Genomic DNA, 23,647 nt, shown 5'->3' on the forward strand with positions numbered 1-23,647 from the left:
GAGATCGAGGTTGAGAAGAACGAAGAGTTTAAAAGAAGAAGAACCTAGTTGTTTAATTAAGCTCGTAAACTGTAACTTTTAGAATCAATTGTTGCTAATTACCTACAATTGATTCTAAAAAAGAACTACGCAATAGTACTTAATTGTAATAGTTTGTGGTATTCCATACCATTATCCTAAATGCGATGACCTTATTTTTTTAATGTCTGCTACCAATTAGCGTTATCGATCCCTCACGATTTATATACCTTAGTTTAAAACAACCTATTTTCACGTTACGCATTCCACGCACGCCCTTCAATTTACTAGAGAAATAGGACTCTATCAACAGTCGTCATTGTTATGCCGGCTCGGAACATCAATAAACAGTTTTATCACAGTCATTACACCCAAACCCACGTGCTCAAGTAGGTGACCTCATTCACTGTCCACCCTGAGGGGTGATCTTGAATACGATATGAAACGGTCGAAAACTGCTGGTTTATTAAAAGCCCGGCTTGTTATGCATTCGGCATGTGTCGGGAGATATAGTCCGAGAGCTCGACACGTCCATCCTATCACAGTAGGGTAAGCCTGTCATCACGCAAATTGCCCCGCATCGTACAGATACAGCGAAAACCCCGGACATTTGAATGAAATGGAATGTTTTCCAGGGGCGCAAAATTAAATGAACTCTCCGTAACAGAAATAAAAACAAATGTTGTCTGTACTTTCGTGCTTTTTGGAGATGTATTTCTCTGGATGAAAAAGAAGTCTATGTTTAACCCGGATTCTTTTCAAAGAAACCATTACTGTTACGAATGTCTATGACTGTTATAACCAATGGAAATAAGGACGTAAACCCTATTAAGAACTTATCCACCATATGCTACATAACGATACAACTGGACCTTTGAGCTTATATTATGAATATAAACTTGAAAAATATACGCAATAACACCTCCCGTACGAGGGATCAGTGTGTTACGACAACTCTTTATCCTTATAGAGTTTTATGGGTTTTACGCACAACGATTTACCTTTGCCTTTATCCTTTGAGGTCTATGCGATTTATTTTATAGTGTTGTAACGAAAAGGTTACTTAATTGTTTTACAAGTTTTTTCTTTGCCTGAGAGCAATTTAAATTTTTTTTCTTTATAATTATATAAACTATGTCTTTACTAAAAGCATACAGTAATAAACATATATAACGCGCATGTTAGACAATGAAATAAAACTATTTTGCATTTTATCGCGGTTTTTTTATTATAATTTTCCACACTTTTTGAAGACTTCGCTTCGTTGTCACGGGGCGGGTAAGTCCGTACCGATAAAATCCGCAAAATTGTTTTATTTCTTATAAACTTATGGTATAAAAAATATATTTGAAGACCTTTAAATATCTACCTTATCTAAAAGATTCTGAAACACAAATTGCAGGAATATATATTTATGTAGTTGGTAATGTACCATTAACTAAATCACATATGTAACCTCTTATGTGCAGCTCTTAGACAATAAATACAAATATTAATTTACTCTTACATGTGTTAATTTACTTTCTGTTAACTAAGCTACAAAATATTATGATTTACTAGGCGTTGCTCGCGGCATTGCTCGCGTGAAGAGTGTTACCCACTACAAAAGTCCTTAAAATACTGTATCGGTTTATCGTGTCACTTATACGACGCCAGTACCATCCATTTTAAATGATTCCACTATTTCTCATGAGAGGAAATAACCGGGATAAGGCCCTGTGTGTTAATCCAGGACATGATCAACCCGTGGGCCAAATGTCATCCAAATCTGTCCAGCGGTTTTTGCATTTATTTCTAACAAACATCCAACATTCAAACATTATCTCAAACCTTCGCTTTTATAATATAAGCTAGACTTACATATGAAAGAAACGACTCAAAATTGTGTTTATTTATTTGTGTTGAACGTAAAATGCACTCATTAAGGTTTGTTACTATTTCTAAAACTAAGTAATAACCCTTTTAATGGTACTTAATGCGAAAGTTAATTATGTTTGGAAGAGGTCAAAGTAGACTGCGCGAAATGGATTTGGATAAAAGGTACATATATATACATATAGGTCATGCCCCGAATTAACTTGATACTTTTATCCCAAAAAATATACGGCGGGACTCTTTTTCGAGGAAAGGAAAGCAAAACCCAGTTTAGGATAGAAATGAATATTCTAGTTTTTAAAACAGGTGTCAAATGTTGCCCATTACCTTACCTCATTCGTTTTCCTTATTTGCATGAGTTTAGAATTTAGATTATTAAAATAATATACAATTAAAATGCTATACAGTATATAATAACAATTCGTGTAAACGAGAAATTAACCAAAAACTCATATATCATGTTAGAAGGACATTTTTTTCTCTTAAATTGTAACAAATGACGCACCCTTTGGTGAATAAAAATTTATAGCTCCATCTAATTGTTCCCGGTTTGAACGAGATCCCTTGGGTGCCTGGCAATTTTCCGGGATGAAAAATGTCATATTGTAATACACAGGCGTCCATCACTAATGTGGTCCTTAACAAATAGTTAGTGACTCATAATTTTAATATGTAATTTTGAGATAGTCAAGTTATTTCATAGTATTGTTTAATACCAGTGAAATATGTCCTAGTAATAGGTACACTAAAATATCTATTACTTGTATCTAAAGGACAATACGTCTAACCGCCATTTTCAACAAACAATCGCAAACGTCTTTTTCAATCTATCTTCAAAATGGACCAATCAGAACAATGTTTTTTGACATCCTTACAAATGAGTTAATTTGATTGGTTCATTCTCGGAATTGGATTGAACATTGAGATTGAGTTCGCTCATTGAAAACGAATGTAAATATCGTCAAATATCACACAATCTCATTCAAAACATATATTTGTTGACTATTTATTATAATAGCAAATTGCAGTTGGCGGATAGGTTTAATCTCTGTTGCCGCCCGCCATATGTGTAGTACGAGTAGATTCTCATTAAAGTTGATTGCTCTCGATCTTGGCCCCGAAACTACATACAATATCCGTGTTAACAGACTCCATATACTCATATCTACTCGTACATATTATACCTCAATTTGGAAGTGAAGGAAATGCTTTTAAGTATAAAGGCCCTACGAGTCGGTACCCTTTACAGCGCTTCAGTTGTACGTCAAAGTAAATAAAACGTCCTTTTTATAAAAACGTGAAAGATATTTAACAGAGCCGCGATTGCGAAATTTGATTGAATTATAATAATTATTATTCGGTCTGAAGATCATCCTTTCACCCGCCATCTTTGCCTCATGATACTCCTCAGAATAATGAGTAAAGCTTAGTTACCTTAGTAACGTAATTTATTTATGAGAACTATAACTGCGCGCCTCCATGAGCCGCAGCTAGCTTCAGATTTATCAAATCATTTGAATGTATAGTAGAGCATGAAGTAAACCGAACACAGACTCCCGCCTTCCTTTATCGACAACCTATTTTATTAGTGCCAGTCCATACTGTGACACTCGATCAGGCGACATATTCGGGTACCATAGCGATTCCTCCTCCCATGGGGCCGAGAAGGTAGGTAAACTTAAAACGATTTATCCCGCGAAAAAAAGTCCGAGCATTTATGGACGTGTGTTCGCCGTAAATGTCACTCAACCTCAAGCCACTGCCGGACTACCGCCATGGGGTCTCGAGGCGAAGGTCCTTGCGTCACTGTATATGTGGCGCGGGGAGGCGCAGAGCCGGGGCGAAGCTCCGCTCACAAGCTACCGCGACAAATTGCCGCGCGGCGGACGGAGCTCCGGCAGAACCTCATGGCGGAATGGCGACAACGACTGTCGCAACCCTTGGCTGGGCACGCCACGATAGCGGCGGTAAGTCCCCTCTTCGAGGTGTGGCTGACGAGACGTCACGGCGTCCTCTCATTCCGGACGACGCAGGTACTGACCGGTCACGGCTGCTTCGGCAGGTACCTGTATCGGATCCGGGTGGAGGATACGCCCGCGTGTTTTTACTGTGCGGATCGGCCGGAGGACACGGTGGAGCATACGTTGGAGGTGTGCCCAGCTTGGGCTGAGCACCGCCGTGTTCTCACAACGGCCATCGGTGGCGGAGACCTCACGCGTCGGGGCCTGGTAGAAGCCATGCTCCGGGGCGAGAGAGAGTGGGACGCAGTCACCTCCTTCTGCGAGGACGTGATGCTCGCAAAGGAGGTGGCGGAACGGATACGGCGCCAAAGCGCCCAACGTCCCATCCGCCACGGCAGATGCACAAGACGCGGGCGTCGAACGTCTGCTGAGGATCGTCGGCCTCCGTAGGCGCGGACCGTCGGGTGACGAGCATTGGGTAGCTCGTCGCCCGAAACACCCCAACGGCCCGTGTGTACGGCGCGTAGTGTTCCACGCGCGCCTCGAATAGCAGTGTCAGTGTGATTTGCGGGGCCCTTTAGGGCCGGTGCCTGCCTAGGTCTCAATGCCACCGGATCTTGGACCTAGGCACATAGGCAAAGGATGGGAACACCGTAGGTTTTTAGTCAGTAAAAGTCTGACACGCCCTCCCGCCCATCCCAAGGCGGGAGATAGTCAACTGATGATTTAGCTACGTAAAAAAAAAAAAAAAAAAAAAAACCTCAAGCCACCTCTTTGTTTCGTCAGGCGTTGATATCAATAATGCAAAATTACATCACGTTTTATTTATTTTGGTTTTTAAAAAAAAAGTTTCAAAATTATAAAATATCTACATATTATAAAACTTTTTACACAAAAAATTAAGTAGGCATTAAAAAAAAAGTTGAATCTAAATCTTTTGTTTGCGTTATTTATTTTTTGTATACTTACTAGACATACTTTTTTGTTTAGTAGCATCATACGCTATCTATAATTTATAACTGCACCATACCTACTAGGAAAACTTGGAATGACGCATACTCCATTCCCAGGTATGGTCGATATGCATGTGGGTTTTTATTACACAAACCATTTGTAAAGGATTGGAACCCACAGCTTGATGAAAGTAGAAGAAGAGCAAAAGGGTATCTTAACATTGTGAAAATTTGCCATATTGGCGCCTATCACTTTGTAATACAATGCGAGATATTAATGTATAACTAACTATACCTACATAAATTATACGTGACATAATATAACATCAATATATTCTACAGAGAGTTTGTGCCCAGATTCCATGAAGACCTAACTTCTCAGTTGTCTTGCTTAATCCATCACCGGAAAGATTTCACTAAAATCAAGTCCGAATTAGCCAGTCATACAGCCCACATTAACATGACAGCACTCAGACCCTTATCATTACGTATGACAGATGACATAGAGCGTCCGTTCTACGGGGACGCATCCAGGGCAAGGAGCCTCTTGTCCTCAAACGTCATTTTATGCTATATTATATAGTGAGAAATATTTTGAGGTTATACTATGATGCAGTAGGGTAGTTGACACCTTTTTAATTACATTTATCAAATTGTATTTTATCCACAATCTATCGCAAAAAGATTTTTCAAAATTCACGTATTAGTAAATGAGTTATAAAGCTTTGAAATTTGGTGGAAAGGTAAGCTGTCAAATTACAGTAATAGTAAAATGTGACGTCACCCAGTGCCACCGGCCCTAACGCTCCATGAGTGAAAAAAGGACAGCGCGATATCCCCACTACTACAGCTTTTTTTTAAACAAATTTGGATGCTGCTTTCACAGATGAATTTCTTTTTCACATAATTTTCTGTTACATATAAAACAATAAACTAAATCAAACCTAGGAAACTACCCTATTAGTGCAAGCTATAACGGATAACTCATCATGTCTGACGTTGCACCTCCAAAGTCTGTGATGAAACGCTAAACCCCGTATGTGAATTGCGTCATACTATGGAGTTAAGGTATTGATTATAGTTTAGTTCTAGTTGTGCAGATACATTATTATTTTTAATTTCAAATTAATATATTAGATTACACTTTGACCCCCGAGTCAAATGTCCTAACTATGTCCCCCCGTAACCTTATTAATCCGTAGTATAGGCTTTTAGTACTTACTCCCTTTGAAACCAACTACTGCTAAAGTTTGACCTATACATACATGTTTATCACACACATTATTACGCCGTTTATCCCTGAAGGGTAGGCAGAGGTGCAACTGATGCACCCTCTTTTCGTCGTGTGTACTCCGGCCTATAACGTAATAGGAGGCGAGTCTATCGCCATATCGAGCATATATTGTGAACTTCGAGCTGATACTGAGTAGAAATACGCAATATCACTTTGCCCGACCCGGGAAAGAAACCCGAGATCTCAGCACATTAGTCGTACCGTAACTATGCCACCGAGTCAGTCAATAAAAAAGGCATGCGAGGTCAAAACTAGTTGGTAATAAAGCAATAATGAATTCTACATAGGGATTTTTTATAAAAGTCTCCTGCCTTGAATGAAATATATCAATTAAAATCCTGGGCAAGTGTGAGCTAGACTTGCGTACTGCAGGTTAGGTTCAAACTCGTAGGAAAGATATCTAAATACGTAAGTTTAATCTTAAAAACTTAACTTTGTCGTTCGATTCCTAGAAAAGTTATTGCATTAACCGAAAATAATAAGTTTGTAATAGTATATTCGCCTTTTTTTTATTAAAGTAAGTATAATATAAGTATATTTACGGTTCCCGGATTTTTTTCCTACATTTGTTGTAAGAGATTATTTCTTGCATTTCAATATTCTAGGTCAACGTCAAGGAAGTAAGTACGTTTTGATTCCCTTGTGAAATCGCTAAATATTCTACATAAACAGTTATATTTTTTAATTACCTTGACACAAGTCTGATTTTTTCACAGCTCAAAGAAACCGTAGTCCCAAATATTTCATATATAAATATCAACTTGATACTTCCACGTGTTTATAAGAAATAGGTTCTTAACAGACGGACAGTGAAGTGATCCCAAAGAGTTTTTTTTTTTGAGGTACGGAACTTAAAAATGAGGATTGTACGCACTTTGCAAAATATAACCCTTGGATCAAAGTGTAAAAAGAGGGTCTACCATAAGTTACGGGGATTGGGTTGTAGAACACCTTAGGGAGGTACCCGAACGACCCCGAAACCTTTTCGAAATTGGTAAAGATATTTTCGATACCGAAGAAAAATATATTCTTATGAACATCATGATCTTATCTAAAATAATAATGTGCTTGCGATTTTGTTGTGATGGTTTCAAAATTGTATGTGGAATTCTCTTCATTATTATTATAATTATTGCAAGCTCTTATCAAGAGCCCCTGAATTGTCATACCAAAGAGTTTACTGATAAAAAGCGTGCCATAATTTATATTATAAAATAATTAAAAAAAATATAATATTGACCGTAAAAGTGAAGGGTAAGCGCCCTCGTGGGAGACTACCGGCTAAATTGAGTGAACAAATGGCTAAACCTTTGCAACTCAAACTGCACGATGCATTTCACGCCGCCGATGATATAACCAGATGGAAATCGCTTATAGACAGCCTACTGCGGTCACGATCCTCAGCATTTTGGGAACGACTGAACGGATGGATAAAGTAAATGTAGTATATATGTAATAGGGGCCGTCCACACACACACCATAGGTAATGGCGGGAGGGGGTCAACGAAGTGTGACATTATGTGACGAGTCAAAAGTTTCTAGGGGTCACATGTCAAAATATAAAGTATTAACCACAATACTTAACTGTAAAATGTTAACGAATAAATTAAAATCTATCTGTGGCCCTATAAGGTTTATTTTGTTTTGTTGGTGAATTTTTCCCGCACCGAGCGGCTCGTTATACTATAGGCTCGCTCGTCGATCGCATTTGAGCCTAAATGCGCCCGCCGCGATTCCTTGTTGATTTTATCAAAAAAATAATCGCTGATTCTGAAGTGCTGTTTTCATTTGTTCTGGATGTAGCATTGCAAAACATATGATGTCACGCCAAGGAGGGTCCCACAAATGTTACCGATGATAAGGACGGAGAGAGGGATAAACAAATCATGAAATGAATGTGACCTAATTTACAAATGGCCGCGTGTGGTAATATAAAGGTCACACTGGAGATTAATGTTTTTTAATCCATACAATAATTTGAATCAAAAGAAAAACAATACAATATCTCTATTTAGTTTTTCGTAACTGTTAGAGAAATTATAGTTAGAAGTATTTTTTTTTAACTCCAAACGATACGTAATAATGTAAAAAATACACAGAAATTAACTATTTTTATCGAATTTCAAGAGTGTACGTATTAGGTCCTGTTCGGGGCTGTCTCCGCCTCGAAATTCTTTCCTGTTATAAAATTACCAACAAAACCGTACGACTCTAATGCCATATATTTAAAATAATAGTTTAAGAAACATCATTTCCCACGTAGCCTATGTGTGCGAAATTTCATCGAAATCCCTTCAGTTGTTTCTATGTTACTTCTAATTAACGCAAACATCTAAATATCTTGATCAATTTTCGCATTTATGATATTATAATAAGTAAGATTAGATAGTAAGAAGTAAGATTTATCGTATTTGTTTTAATAATACTCAATTTGTAACTCAAGTTATTTAAAGTATTCAGTTTTATTTTGATGTCCGTGATACTATACGTTGCTTCATGAAATATGTCAGTCCGAAAGCACTCTTATAAATAAATAATGTTTAACAAAATCCTATGTAGTGGATTTAAATGTCATATATTGGGTAGAAGTATGATTGACTTCCCTGATTGTTTGCGGCACACGCGAGCATTGACCAATTGCCTATTTCACAACCGAATCATCGCCGGTGCTAGGCCGGCTGTCAAATACTCAAGTTTCCGGAATAAAAAGCCTGTACTATTCAGGAACAAAGCAGCTCGCTATTAGCGAAAGATTTTTTCGGAATAGTAGTTCCGACGATAATAATACTATGATTACTAGTCCGTAAGTAGGAAAACCTATAGGTACTCCTTATAATAAAACTCTACATAAGTTTCATTTGGAATATTCTGAAACTGAACAAACTAAATGTATTTATAACGTGGTAATTGTTAATTCTTATAAAGATTTACCACAAAAATAAACTGCCGAAACTCTGAGGCCATGGTTAAGGCCATTTGTGTGATTGGAGGTCACTGTCGATTCCAAAAGTCTCCATTTACATACTAATCTGCGGTCGCCGGTGTATAAATCAAAAAATTCTTTTACTTCATTAAACTGTCAAAACCGAGGCGAGAGACTTTTAAATGAAAGCGTTGAATAATTTTGGATATTTTTTTGCGTCACAACGATGTCAAAAGGGCTGGAAGCGAACAATAATACAATTACGAACTCTTGCAACTTATTAATTGAAACTTGAGGTATTAAATATTGTTTTATTTTATAAGATTTACAAAGTGTTCCCATTTAATTATTAAAATCTTTTACTTGTTGCACCAAATGCTCTCTCTCTTCTATTACTACAAGTCACTCAAGAACTATACATCTTTGCGGTCTCCCATAAAACGTACAATATTATAAGTTGAAATAATATAATACTCTTAAAGTGTTCAGAAACGACGCAAAGCTTTTTAACTCCGTTATCTCTACGTGTACGAACAATACGTGCGACATGTTCACATCATACAGCAAACTCGCATGCAGAGAACAGCATTCTCAGAGTTTTAAATACATGGCCCTACTAAGAAAGTCAACTTTCTAAAGTGAACTTACTGCACTTAGTGTTAAGGGGAGTGGCTTCAAGAGTATTGTTGGCGAGATTGTAGCCAGTCGCCAAAATTATGTCGGGCTGTTTAAAACTTCGTATAAACGGGCTGCTCTACTGAAGAGAATATTAAACCTTGTATGGCAGTATACCGGTTTCATAACTGCAACTCCAAAAGAAACTCACGTCACTTTCAGCAATTACTAATTCTCTGACACGTTTTGTTGGCACCTCCGACTCCGAAACGGCACCACGTGCTCGGAGGCTCAAATCGTCGAGAATCACAATACGCCTTTCTAAATGTAATCCAATTTATTTTGGAAAAATACGTGCCTTACGCTTCGCTTTGAGATTGCCGTACAGAAGTGTACGGACTTATTAAAATCAGTCAAAAGTAGCTTTACACGCCGATTAGTCTCGTGGAACAGAAACCTAAAATCATCAGATATTATTTCAAACGAATTATAAACAGTATAAAAAAGGCCAGAGGATTTACCTTGTTCATTTAGGGTTATAGGTTTTTGATTCCACTAGAAAATGTGAAATACCAGCAGTGAAAATGAGCATTGAGTGTATTCAGAAGAATATCGGACTTACCATATTGCGTTCAACACACCAAACAGACATCTGGAATCTCAGCCAAAGCGATTGAAAATCTAGAAAAATGCACTGAATATTATTAGAGGACCACTTCACGACCAGCCTTTTACAACTTTCTTGTTCCAGGTCCAACAAGCTGAAAGCGTTTTGGCACAGTCTCTCGGACGAGCCGCTGCCAGCCCTCAACTTTCTCTCCGCTGCGCTGCTCTCTGCAGAGTACGAGCGCGCTCTAGGGAGAGCGCTAGCGATGCCCGAGTGTCGACTAATACCGTTCTTCGGCGCTTTTCTTAGAGAATTAAGGTAAGAAGACATTCGTAATATATTTAAGGTGGTTGTCTTGTGGATTGCGAATAAATTACTTAATATGTTATTAAAGTATTAAATACCGTCACCGGAGAAGAGATTAAGTATTTATTAATAATTACCAATAACATATGATAAGACAGTAATATGTTAATAAACTTAGGCGACCCATGTTGAGGACCCACATCCCTGGCATGGCCCACCAACCACACTTTCAAAAAATATTTTTTATTACCAATAACATATGATAAGACAGTAATATGTTAATAAACTTAGGCGACCCATGTTGAGGACCCACATCCCTGGCATGGCCCACCAACCACACTTTCAAAAAATATTTTTTATTACCAATAACATATGATAAGACAGTAATATGTTAATAAACTTAGGCGACCCATGTTGAGGACCCACATCCCTGGCATGGCCCACCAACCACACTTTCAAAAAATATTTTTTATTACCAATAACATATGATAAGACAGTAATATGTTAATAAACTTAGGCGACCCATGTTGAGGACCCACATCCCTGGCATGGCCCACCAACCACACTTTCAAAAAATATTTTTTATTACCAATAACATATGATAAGACAGTAATATGTTAATAAACTTAGGCGACCCATGTTGAGGACCCACATCCCTGGCATGGCCCACCAACCACACTTTCAAAAAAATATTTTTTATGGTGTTATAATGTAAAACATTTGACCATTCTTTGTTGCTGCTTCTATTATTAAACGTAAAGTAATTTAAATAGATATTTTTGTTTATATTCCTTCGCGACATATTTTATGAACATTTTAAAATTAAGCGGGACATTAATGTTACTTTACAAAAGAGTGATCTTGACTAACCATCGGCTCTTTGCCATTTTAAACCGAACATATATTTTGAATTCAGCACGTTTGTAAATTACAAATAAAAGGGTTCAAAATATAGTCGTATGAGCGCTTCTGTGAGCCTGAACTATTTACATATTTTCGGCTTAGTATACATATTTTAAGCCACTTCGGAGATAAGGAGAAGGTTATATTCTGTTTCAAATGTTTATATCTGAATTAAAAATTGTAGCAGACGATGCTTTGCATTAAAAAAAGGATTCATGAGTTCCATTTTAGAACGTTACAACACTAGACAAAAATATCTTGTTTTAGGCCCAAATAATATTATTATCATTTTTTAAAATAAAAATTTCTCTTATAAAAATGACCTATATCTGAATAAGTAGTATATGTCTACGTAGCATATTTTGTTTGATTTTCTATTCTTTGTATTCAAATTTATATTTAATCCGGTGTCTGGCTTTCCGAGCCTTAACGTTTAAATACAGTGAACAAACAGACAATTTCAGAAGCGTATGTGGTGAAACCGAGAACACCGTGCTGAAGTTGTATCTATATAGAGTTGTTACAACTACGCAAATTAATTAAACCTTTAAAAGTCGACAAATAAGTCTACATCTACATTATAGCTGTGCATAATTATATTATAAAACAGCAAGTAACAACACAATAATTATAATTGTTTAAATAAACTTAATATTTCCTCAATTTATTGTGTAGTTATGTACAATGTAGCTTACAATATAACATGTTTCTTTGTTATTATACTTTTGAATGCCAGTCAATAATTACCAGGTTTGTTTTATTACGCCGGCTAGTATTCCGCCCGGGACAGAAGATTTTATAACAATAAATTGAGACAACCATATTCATAACTATCGTAGGTGCACTATTCACGATATTGTATCAAACTTATGCAACTATGAATTCCTAACGAACAACTCCATAGCAATATTAATCATTTCGCGCGGCACAGTTGAGCGCGTCCGCTGGCTGATGTGTTATTTTTTAATTACACTTATCTTTGAGCCACTGTGGGCTTAAACTGTGTGCGCGAATATACAGCGGCCGAACTCATTCGGATACATTCCTGTCAATATTAAAATTGCTAGTAGGTTACTATTTGTTTCGGATTCACATTGTACACACGGTAGAAAATGAAAGTGACATGAGCGGCTTTTCGGATTTATTTCATTTTCATTTCATTAAATTAAATATTTTTAACCAAATTATGTTAGTAAAAATACGTAAAATAATAAATATAAATCACGTGCGAGCTCGGTGCATGTTTAAATGGCGCACCTTTTTTGGAGCGGCTTTATGCCAACATATAATAAGCTGCTGATGGCTTTCACAACTTTGCCGGTCGAGTTAGCGCTTGACGTCCTAGTTTAAATAAAATATTGATGCAGCAACTCCGCTATATTTAGGACTCCGGACATAGTTAAAGATATACATAGTCGAATAGTGAGGCAAATAATCTCGTCAAATTTTGCTGTCGCGTCGCGAAATCTTACATTGAGATCATTTTCAGCCTTCAGATTAAAGATACAAATAACTTTTGTCTGTTGATTGAATAAGTGGAATCGTCAGATATTTTACAAAACAGCAATTATAAATTGCAAACCAGATCGTATAATGCAATATCTGATATAAGCCGAATAAGTAATGATGTATTTTGTATCTACTTGGAAAATGATTATTCTAGATAAAAGTTATTAATCTAAATACCTACTTACAATAATTGGCAAAAAAATATATATTCTCACGTCTACCTATCTATGTGTGACGCAGATGTTTTACTCTGAACGATAAACACATTTTTCTTAATTTACATTTAAATATTAGAATTCCAATTGTTCGTCTCCAATTGTTTCCAAATATAACCAATAGGAAAATATGTTATTACCAAGTCTTTCGTGTCACGTATCACCAGTTTTCTTTTCATTATAATCCTAAAATAATATGGCGCGCGTGAAAAACTTTATCGGGGCTCGACGACTTAAGTACATAACATTTTTAGGAGCCGCTATCTCAATTCACTGCCAATTTTGTGACTAACATCTGTGTCCTCATTGTTGCCATGCCAATTTTGTGACTAACAAAGCCTACTTGACTAACTTGTCCTCGATGGAGTGCGTCCATATTTAGTGGATAATATTCAGTGTCTCTAGATTCGTAGATCTCGAAGTCATCGTTATTTTATGCTAGTAGAGTCGTTTCAGAAATATATCTAACATGAAATAGTAACATAAAATATAGTAATATTGTTGCAGGGAGATCTTAGCAGCTGCTCCAGCTTTAACGAGCCATTCAGTAGCAGCCACTCCTACACACAAAAGGGATTTCAAAAGAGAATCGATGAAAGATGACAGGTATATTCGTATTAACTTATATACTTATACCTCTTTTCATTAATCAATAAATAAGCAAAAGACGTAAAACTATTTGTTATGAGACCAGACTGTAAAAATGAGATCTTCGGGCTAAACACTTTCTTACAGATCTTCCCTAAAAAAGGATAGTAGAAGAGAGAGCGGCAAGCGAGTGGACCAAAGTACAACAACTAGTCCTCATAGGGACAGCTGTAAGAGAGATCCTAGACTAACGGAGACAAACAGACAAGTGGTGAGTGTTATCTTTTAATATATAGTCTGCTGTTAAGTTGAAGAATAACAAATTCATAATTGTTTTTATAAACTACATTTGAATAACAACATTATTTATTCCTATTCAATAACGTAACTAACACTAAAATAATAAGTCATAAAACATAATATTTTTAAGTCATTAAACATATCGAAATTTAAATGACGGTTGTAATTTATAAATAACTATGTACATTATACATGTATAGAGAAAAATCGATAATGTAATGGCTGTACTTTAGTAGTTAGAACTTCGGCTCCAATCAACGCACATTATGTTCAGTAACAAGCTGACACAGCGATTAGTATTTCTCACTAATTCTACTCACGTCGGTTTTAACGTTTACAATACTAAAACGAATAGTATATCTTCTCGTCTATTACAATTAGCGTGCACTGCTTTAAATTAAATTCATAGTACTCTACTCTATTTATACTTTATTGATCTTGTAAATAATGCGCAATTCGTTGGTGGAAGAGTACCGGTGAAAAACATACTCGTTCTGACGTATTGCGTCTTAGGATAAACTTACACAGGAATATACTTATGTCGGCATAATTCTGTAGACTGTTGTGAAAGGCAATGTCCTTTATTTCTCATACAACTTTATATTTGTGACTACAATGAGCTTACCATAACGTCCAGTGACATCAGTAAAGTCGAAGACCGTAACTACCGTCCTACAATTATGTCATGCGGCGTCCCTTAGGGGCCCTACAGAAAATTTTGATACAGGACCCGACTACATCAAGCTATATCACTTGTGTGGGCACCTGATAATGATGACCATGATGCATCAAATACTTTTACAAGAATCATGTCCATAATAACCTGCACGTGACATATCGCTATTATAAAATTGTTATTAAGTTTGTTGTCTCCTTATATACAACATTATAAACTATTATAAACTGAATATCACAGGCTTGAGATTTTCTCATAGTTATGACCTTTAATAGACGTTTGTTGCTTCTTTGTAAAGTTTTCTGTTAAACTGTGAACAGTGGTGTTGGTTACATATTTATTAATGCAGTACATGTGTAATTTTACTCTTTACTTATTTAATGTGTAACTGTTTTCTGTTCCTCTTGAATAAAATAAATTAAAAACATCTCTAGAAATTATGGATATCCTAGTGCTCGTTAGCTCAAACACTCCCACTTCCCAGTACATAGCATCATTTGACGAAGACGGCGAGCAGACGCCGGGCTGGCGGCGCGTAGGGCCCGAGGGACTGATGAACCTGGAGAAGGTGTACCGGACGCAGGCTGTGATGGACCACATCGCCAGCTTCCACCAGCACCACTACGCGCTGTCCAGGAACAATGCGCCTGTGTTTGGAGATTACCTCAGGTGACAATGCTTTCCTCTTGAACATCAAGTACTAGTAAGATGTCATCCAAGGTATTCAATATTATGAACCTTGGGAACACAGACACAGCAAATAATTATAAAGTAAATCAATAATTTAAGTTAAAAAATCAATGGCAAGTCTCGGTATGTTGACAAATGTATTTGTGCCAACTTCAAATATTAAAACATGTCTTTAAAGTGATTACAGTCATAACAAAATAACTACATCTCCTTTAAGCAACACTGCAATGTGATTGTCATTGACCTTGACCTTGACCCTAACCAACATCAGTGCCAAAACTTCCAGAGCAGCGTTGTCCGCGTGCGACGAGCCGGTGTTCGCGCAGCCGACACAGAAGCCGAGTGGTTGCGACTTCGAGAATGAAGCGCTATACGAACTGGAAGGCGGCGGCTACTGCCCTGTGCAGCCACTCGTCCACGACCACGGGGTCACGATGTTTCCAATAGCGCCACAAAACGGGGATAGGATGGACAGGCACGTTTTACAGGTACTTGTCCAAAAAAAATCCTTAGGATTGTTGGGAATATATTCGTGACCTTGTGTAAATACGGCCCGCATTTCTAAACGGTATCTTACTAAATACATATTTTACATCAGTTTCTATGATATGTATTCCGCGGGGATTTTGTCCGTAATACGAGCTTACTCTTGAAACCATTCATCTCCATTGGATAACTAGCATATCTATCTATATAAAAATAAGTAAGTAGCTAGCTTATTTTAATGATATAATATCCAGTAAACCTTAAAGACTAATTTAATATCTACAATAAAACACCGAACTTTGATACTCGGTGGGTTTCTTAATGTGTATACTGTAGGTTCTAGATTACCTATTATAGTAGGTGCAATAGCGGGTACGTGGGCATTAAAAATATCGTATACTTATTAACTTATTTATAGAATTTTATTTTATCTTACGCTCTTTATATAATAGCAATTTTTTTTCTTTAAGCAAGTTCTTCTTATAAACAGATAATGCACCACGGCACGGCGTGTGTAGTGGGCGAGGCGGAGTGGGGCGGCACCCTGGCGCACCTGCGGCTGGAGAGGGCGTGCGCTCTGCTCACCTGGTGCAGGACAGCACACAGGCCGTACCCTCAACATGGTAGTTTTCACATTATTTTTTTTTTGTTATCGTTCAATGTAGGTTAGTGAATCCTGTAGGTAATTTTTCCAGAGATATCGATATACGGTTTCACTATTTTGTGATGCTCACGAATAGTGTATAAAGAGGAATATCTCCTCTCCGAAACTCACCAAATGTATTCTACTTTAAGTTAAGGCTAAGTACAATATTATTGACCATATTGGCTTCTTCACAGGTGAAACCCTGTCAGAAAACATTCAACAACCAGAAATGTCTCTCTCGTACAACCCTGAAGATGTGATTCCGATAAAATACACGACCACGCTGGCACATGACAATGAGGCGGGAGTGGTCGGGGAAGAAGGGTAAGTAATCTTATAAATGAAGTCTATTGTGGGCCTGAATATCTGCGCTACTTTTACAATATTTCTTTATTAAATAGGTCACAGTTGGTTTGTGTCCTGATGAAATAAACATAAACTCTTTATGAACACCAAAATCGGTATCTCATGTATTTTTGGGGATTTTGGGGTATCTGTTGACCGCTCAGTAATTTCCTCTTATTTCCCACTCCCTATTCAATTTGAATGTATGGAGAGACTTAATGCTTTATCCTCCATGAATGATGCTAAGTACACTAATGTACTTATGTTATATCGGCAGTTTTATCGATCTGCAATGCGTGAAAGACATGCGTCTGAACGGCAAGCTGCTGGAGGCGCGCGAGGTGCACGAGCTGGCGGCGAGCGCGCGCCGCCACGGGCTCGAGCCCTCCGCGCATGGACCCAACCTCATCACGCTCGTCTACGGGAACACCCTCAGCGACAACCGGACTGTGCACTTCGTGCTGCCCACCTACTGCTACAGGTAAGTATAATAATATAATGGTCAAATTCGACTGTCGAATTTAATTTATTTATAACACATATTATTTATTTTTCTGCACTCCTCGATATGAACTATAATTATGCCAAATCTCATACTTCTCCGTACTCGCCATATGCTTAAAGAGGTGTACAGATTTTTCACATATTAATATATAGATTACCTTTCTATAATATTAGGTATATATTAAACACTCTACGAGAGATAAACATTTACAGCAATATTTTTAAGTTCCGTTTTAAATATCTAGAAAAAAAACATCTGTTTCGAATTGTAAAATGTCGCGCAGATGCTGTCAACTTGTGGCAAAGGAACATATCCTACTAGAAAGTTGCTGAAACAATTTAACAGCCGGTCTCAATATTTTACTTACAGATTACAAACAGTTGAAATACTTACGTTTGATGGTTATCTGTGCTTTTATAAACTACGATACGTGAGAATTTCTTAACCTAAGTAAATACCTATCGATCGGAAGATCAAATATGATAACTGTCATTGGTACGCTTCGTTTTTGCTAAAGACGTACATAGAGCTATTAATCATTGTTATAAAATTCTAAGCAGTAGGTAAGTTAAATCAAAAAGTCAATAGGGTTAAGGGTGATATATTTTCTTGATCTCAGCTACGCATTCAAATATTTTGATATTGAAACAGCACTCATTAACACAACTTTAGTTTCATTATAGACATAAAGCCTTGATTACTTAATTTTCCATGTCATTTGTGTTGTTACCCAGGGTGTGGGCAGTAGGTTTGCACGCGGTCATTCGAGCTCTGATGAGCCAAGCCAAGCTGGCGGACCGGAGTTTAGCGTGGTTGAAGAACAAATACACAGCATTGTATTACGAAGACGGCTGCTGCTGCGAGCCGCTGGTCTCCGATGCGATACGGGTATTGTTACTATCAGCACAGCAGTCACGTAAATAATCCTATTCTAAAGTCGAAAAAATAAATAAATAGTGAAAAACTCGAATAAAACAATTATATCCGATCGTTTACATAGCATATTTTGGCGAAATTTAAAAAAGTACCACACAGTTGTTGATTCCTTGCATTATTGTAAATTTATGTAATATTTTTAATAAGGGGCTGCCTCGGTGGAACCTTTGTATTAAAGTACGACTGCAGTGCTGAGGTCTCTGGTCCGGGTCATACTTTATTCAACTAGGTGAACCAAACTTGAACAGTTTAGAATGCCAATAGCATTTAATTTATACTCAATGCGTTTTTTTGTATTCGAAGAAAAGAAGATACCAATCATTTATTAAATCTATGCTTTTTTATAGTTACTTACATAAATTATCATAAAAAATTTACAGCATCGGTTGCTCTATCAATTCGTTCATTGGAATAATTCTCTCTGTCTCTTAATTTTAAACTTCTAATAGAAAAGTTGAATGAAATAATTTGAAATTAATTAGATAAAATGTTAATGTTTACGAACCTATTACTAACCATAAAACAGACACTATCACGGTCAAAAAACTCATATATAGGACAGACTGTTCATAATTGGGTAGTCATATTTAAATAGCCAGTTATAAAATTTGTCTTTAAAATATAGAAATAAGGATACTGTTTTATAAAAAATGTTGCCAATTACTTTAAAAGCATCCAGTCTGATTCTTTTAACTTATATGAACATTGATATAATTTATTTTTTTTACTTGATAGGGACACATATTTTTATCATTCGCTACTACACGAACATTATACTGTTCTATAAGTGAACCCTTATATTATTCATAACGTGAACTTTTACATTGTTAATAACGCTAACATTATTACGTGAACTTCTAAACCAACCATTACGTGAACTCCTAGACCAATCATTACGTGAACTCCCACACCAGGTATTACGTGAACTCCTAAACCAATCATTACGTGAACTCCTAGACCAATCATTACGTGAACTCCTAAACCAATCATTACGTGAACTCCTAGACCAATCATTACGTGAACTCCCACACCAGTTATTACGTGAACTCCTAAACCAATCATTACGTGAACTCCTAGACCAATCATTACGTGAACTCCCACACCAGTTATTACGTGAACTCCTAAACCAATCATTACGTGAACTCCTAGACCAATCATTACGTGAACTCCCACACCAGTTATTATGTGAACTCCTAGACCAACCATTACGCGAATATATAAAACAACCAAAAAAGCAGATGTAAAAATCGCGATTAAACTCCGAAAAATTGTTTAATTTGAATGTCTAACATTCGCATAAACATAAGAAATCATTATAGAAATGAACATTCCTGGTTAGTTATTTAAATATTCATTTAATATATACCGATGGTCATTTACAAGAGATCTAGCAAAGGGTTGGCCGCTAGTCCCATATAAAAACTTTTTTATTGTGTAGGTGTTCGGTGGAAGAGAGTCGACCTGCGCAACTTCTTCTCACTCCACGCCCGTCAAAAGCACGTACACAGATTCACATTCAGACTCTATTAAGAGTACTGGAATTAAATTTAAGGTATTTTTTTTGACAACCTCCCAAATTTATTATTATAGTCTTTAAGGACTTATTCTTTAAACATTTTTTTTCATCATTAAATATGTTTGTAATCGTAGCTATTATGTTGTAGAAAAACAAATCGGCAACGGAACTAAAGTCAGCCTCGCCGAAGAGCTACGGTTCTGTTTATAATTCAGGAGCGAGGAGTGAAGATGAGTTTCACGGATCTACAAGACACAGGTAAAATAAACCTGCTTTTATAAAGTATGAGCGTTTTCTAAGCGGTTACTTACTAGAACCGTTTTAGAAACAAAATATAAACAAAAAGTCTTCCGAAGATAGTTGATCGTAATTAATATGATAGTTCTTGCACCAGGCTAACGTTTGATACAGAAATTAATGTCCATAAGATAAGTTTCAAGCTAAATTGTATACGTTGTCGAATAATCGCCAATAAGACGAATTGCGTATCAAATCAAAAATTCTGTAATAATAACGATTTGGATATATTATACCTACACACGGACATACATACAACTAAAGAATCGCCAATTAGGGCAAATTACGTCAGTAATAATAACGTTTTCGATATCTATTATACCTACAAACGAACATACATACAACTAAAGAAAGAAAGTTATAATCATGCTTTTTTTAGTTCCTACACATCATCATTTCACCATCACTCGTCGGTGCCAAGACACAGCAGTCTGACTACAGCAGCTACCAGTATACTGTCAAGATCACCTAATAGAAACAGGTCAGAAAAACTATATTCCCGCTTTAATCAGTCTATTAAAAATGCTGTTATTAATAACACATTAGATGAACAATAAATAGTTACTAAATCATTATCATATTATAATATACCATTGATATTAAATTAAAAGATAACCCATTATTGATTTGTTTTACGATTTATAAAACAATATGAGACGAGTGGAGATTTTGTAATTTAATATGTACCCAATAGCAGTTTACGAAGGTTGGAGACGAACGAGAGACTATGGGACGGACAGAAACCGAGAACCGGGTCGGTGGGACGCGACACGCAGTTGGATTTTATGGACTTTGTTGGATTATTTAGAAGCTTTAGGTCAGTACATTATGATTATTTAACCCAATACAACATTTATTAGGGTTCCGCACCTTAAAAGGAAACTTCATAGGGTTACTTTTTATCTGTCGGTCTATTTGCCTGTTCAGACCATTATAGTCAGGTTCGCATGGAGCTGTTGAGTTGAAATTTATATCAAATACGCAGGACTATGATCTCTTTCAGCTATAAAAACAATCAAACTTGTAAGACCACGCGATCAAAAAATAACTTGATCGTTTATGTCGCATATTTTTTAATACATTACGATTTCACAAGCCAATCAAAATGTGTAGGGTACTTCCGGTTAACCTAGAATCATGAAATTTGGCAAGAAGCAATGTCTTGAAAAACGTAAATATGTAAGTAGTTTAATGACAAAAATAAGCGAATTTACTGTTACAAACTTATTATTTGCAATTGGTGCATGAATCGTGTCTAAATATCGAAGGGCAAAGTTATAGATACCATACCTGCAAGTTTGTATGGAACCCTTGGTGCGTGAGTGCAACTCGCACTTGTCCGGTGTCTAATGTTTTATTTTCAATGTTAAGGATCGAACATTAAAGACTTTTAGTATCAACTTTTTGATTAATAAATAAAATAGGTATCGTGATTTTAATTTGCATTTTTAATATCCTAGTTTGGTTATGCGACCCGAACTAAGGGACGTATTCGAACAGTTAGCGGTACCCAGAAACCGATCATCACTTCTCTGCGCCGAAAAAAGCCGGAGCTCTCCCGAACTGTTCAGAAGCAGAACAGTGTTTAGGACTGGTAAGTTAATCGAATATTATATTTCTGTGATACTATTTCTAAGTTCTACAAAATCACTTCTAACTAATGAATTGTATGTGAGACTAGCTAATATTTAGGAGATCAACAAATTAACTGCCTTTTCTATTCATACTCATCTTTTTCACAAGTTGTAAATAATTATGGACTAACAAATATTTCAGACCATCTGCGTTTTTTATTTTCTCACAGGCCTACTGACAAGAAATGGATCTTTAGACCTGGAACCACCGAGCGAGAAGATAGGGAGAAAGAGAGCTTTCGAAGTCCTGGCGGCTGCGGCACTGCCCGGTCAGTATTCATTTCATACCAACAAATAGGAATGTATGTAGCATCTTAATTGTATTGTAAATTCACATTCCTAACTCCTTCGTATTTGATTAATTTCGTGTGGTATTAAGAGTTTAGTGTTCCCTGAGACTCGTTAAAATTCACCAGTCAGTTTCATAAAATGCACACGCCACTGCCCGTCGTGATTTACAGAAGCTAAAATGCCTAATCGTAAAAGACAATGTTGTAATAGAATTAATAATAATAATTTTAAAAAATCTCCTTCAAGAAATATACGAAGTAAGTACTTAACTTTGATTTATTCCATATAATTATGTAGTTAAAACCGACTCAATCAGATAATGTAACAAAAATTAATCTCAGTAAATCGTAATTTACTGAGACAGTCTGCCTACTAAGGGATGTAATTTTATAATTAGTTACTTCAATGTGAGAGATATAAGCTTCGAACTCCAGTTTTTACTGATTCTAGAATTTTCTTAGGGGCAAGTCCCGACATCACCGGGCGAGTGCTCTCACTTCCTACACTTGGGAAATTCTGCGAAACGAGGCAATGTGAACCCAAGACTGAACAGCAACTCAGAGATATAATACAGGTAAGTAGAATTGAGGTATTTTTTTACTATGCTCGGAGTATTTTTTATAAATAATAAGTAAATCACCAACAAATAAAATTGCAGATTCGGATTTCACCCATGGACAATTTTTAATATTGTAATTGATATTCCAAAATATTTAAACGTATTTTTATTATCAGAGACACGAGCCGGACCCGATGTTGAGAGCTGAGAACTGCCTCTCGTTCGAAGGTTTCGTCAGATTTCTGACGGACAAAGACAACTACGCGTTCGTCCCGGAACAGAGAAGAGCGAATAATTTTATTACGTATGTTTTTTCATAGTTGCAACTATCAAACATAACTGCAACTGTAACTTCATTGTACAATTTATTTAAACAACTATACCTACTATTTAATGTTCGTTAATTGGCAACTTCGTCCACTCGAGTAGGTCCCTATTTTTGGAGATATTATTCTATGCTAAAAATTCTCTACCCGACTATGAAACTGCAATCAAATTCATACTTTAAAATGCCAGACACGTAAATGATCACAGATGTTTTCTTTCTTTTATTATTATGTAGGTATGATTTGTACAGACAATAATACATTTTCTGCCTCCTAAAAAGAATTAAACAAAGAACATCCAAAAAATATACTGACTAGTTTAATTCGATCATCAGGAAACTGTCAGAAGAAGACGAAGTGATGAAAAACATCAGCAAGGACATGTCGGGCCCCCTCAGCCAGTACTACATCGCGAGCAGCCACAACACCTACCTGACAGGCCACCAGCTCAAAGGAGAGTCCTCCGTCGAGCTGTATAGCCAGGTAAGCTTAATTTTTATTATTTGTTTTATTTCATAAACTTTCCCACACATCTACACACTCACCTACGCGTTTTTATTATAGTACATTATCATTGTCACGTTGATCGGACCTCTACGATTACAATAATGCACAGGAACACAGGTACGCTAGTTTGTCACTTTTTGAAATATTTACCATGTGTTACTCAAAA

The 23,647-nt window shown here is 36.6% G+C and overlaps 1 protein-coding gene across 1 annotated transcript in view; it reads left to right on the forward strand.

Annotated features, from left to right (window-relative positions):
- The window catches only part of LOC115449840 (1-phosphatidylinositol 4,5-bisphosphate phosphodiesterase epsilon-1), a gene marked incomplete in the record, with an annotated part of 44,250 nt that overhangs the window by 13,318 nt on the left and 7,285 nt on the right, over positions 1 to 23,647 (forward strand). The window contains 18 exon segments of the mRNA XM_037443083.1: positions 10,391 to 10,564; positions 13,687 to 13,785; positions 13,915 to 14,038; positions 15,228 to 15,412; positions 15,720 to 15,921; positions 16,410 to 16,542; positions 16,760 to 16,889; positions 17,188 to 17,391; positions 18,150 to 18,303; positions 19,790 to 19,903; positions 20,016 to 20,125; positions 20,544 to 20,645; positions 20,859 to 20,981; positions 21,625 to 21,758; positions 21,969 to 22,067; positions 22,551 to 22,663; positions 22,825 to 22,952; positions 23,310 to 23,457. Coding sequence (XP_037298980.1) covers positions 10,391 to 10,564; positions 13,687 to 13,785; positions 13,915 to 14,038; positions 15,228 to 15,412; positions 15,720 to 15,921; positions 16,410 to 16,542; positions 16,760 to 16,889; positions 17,188 to 17,391; positions 18,150 to 18,303; positions 19,790 to 19,903; positions 20,016 to 20,125; positions 20,544 to 20,645; positions 20,859 to 20,981; positions 21,625 to 21,758; positions 21,969 to 22,067; positions 22,551 to 22,663; positions 22,825 to 22,952; positions 23,310 to 23,457 — 2,476 coding nt within the window.

Source organism: Manduca sexta, chromosome 26 (genome assembly GCF_014839805.1).
Source record: "Manduca sexta isolate Smith_Timp_Sample1 chromosome 26, JHU_Msex_v1.0, whole genome shotgun sequence".
Taxonomy (NCBI): Eukaryota; Metazoa; Arthropoda; class Insecta; order Lepidoptera; family Sphingidae; genus Manduca; species Manduca sexta.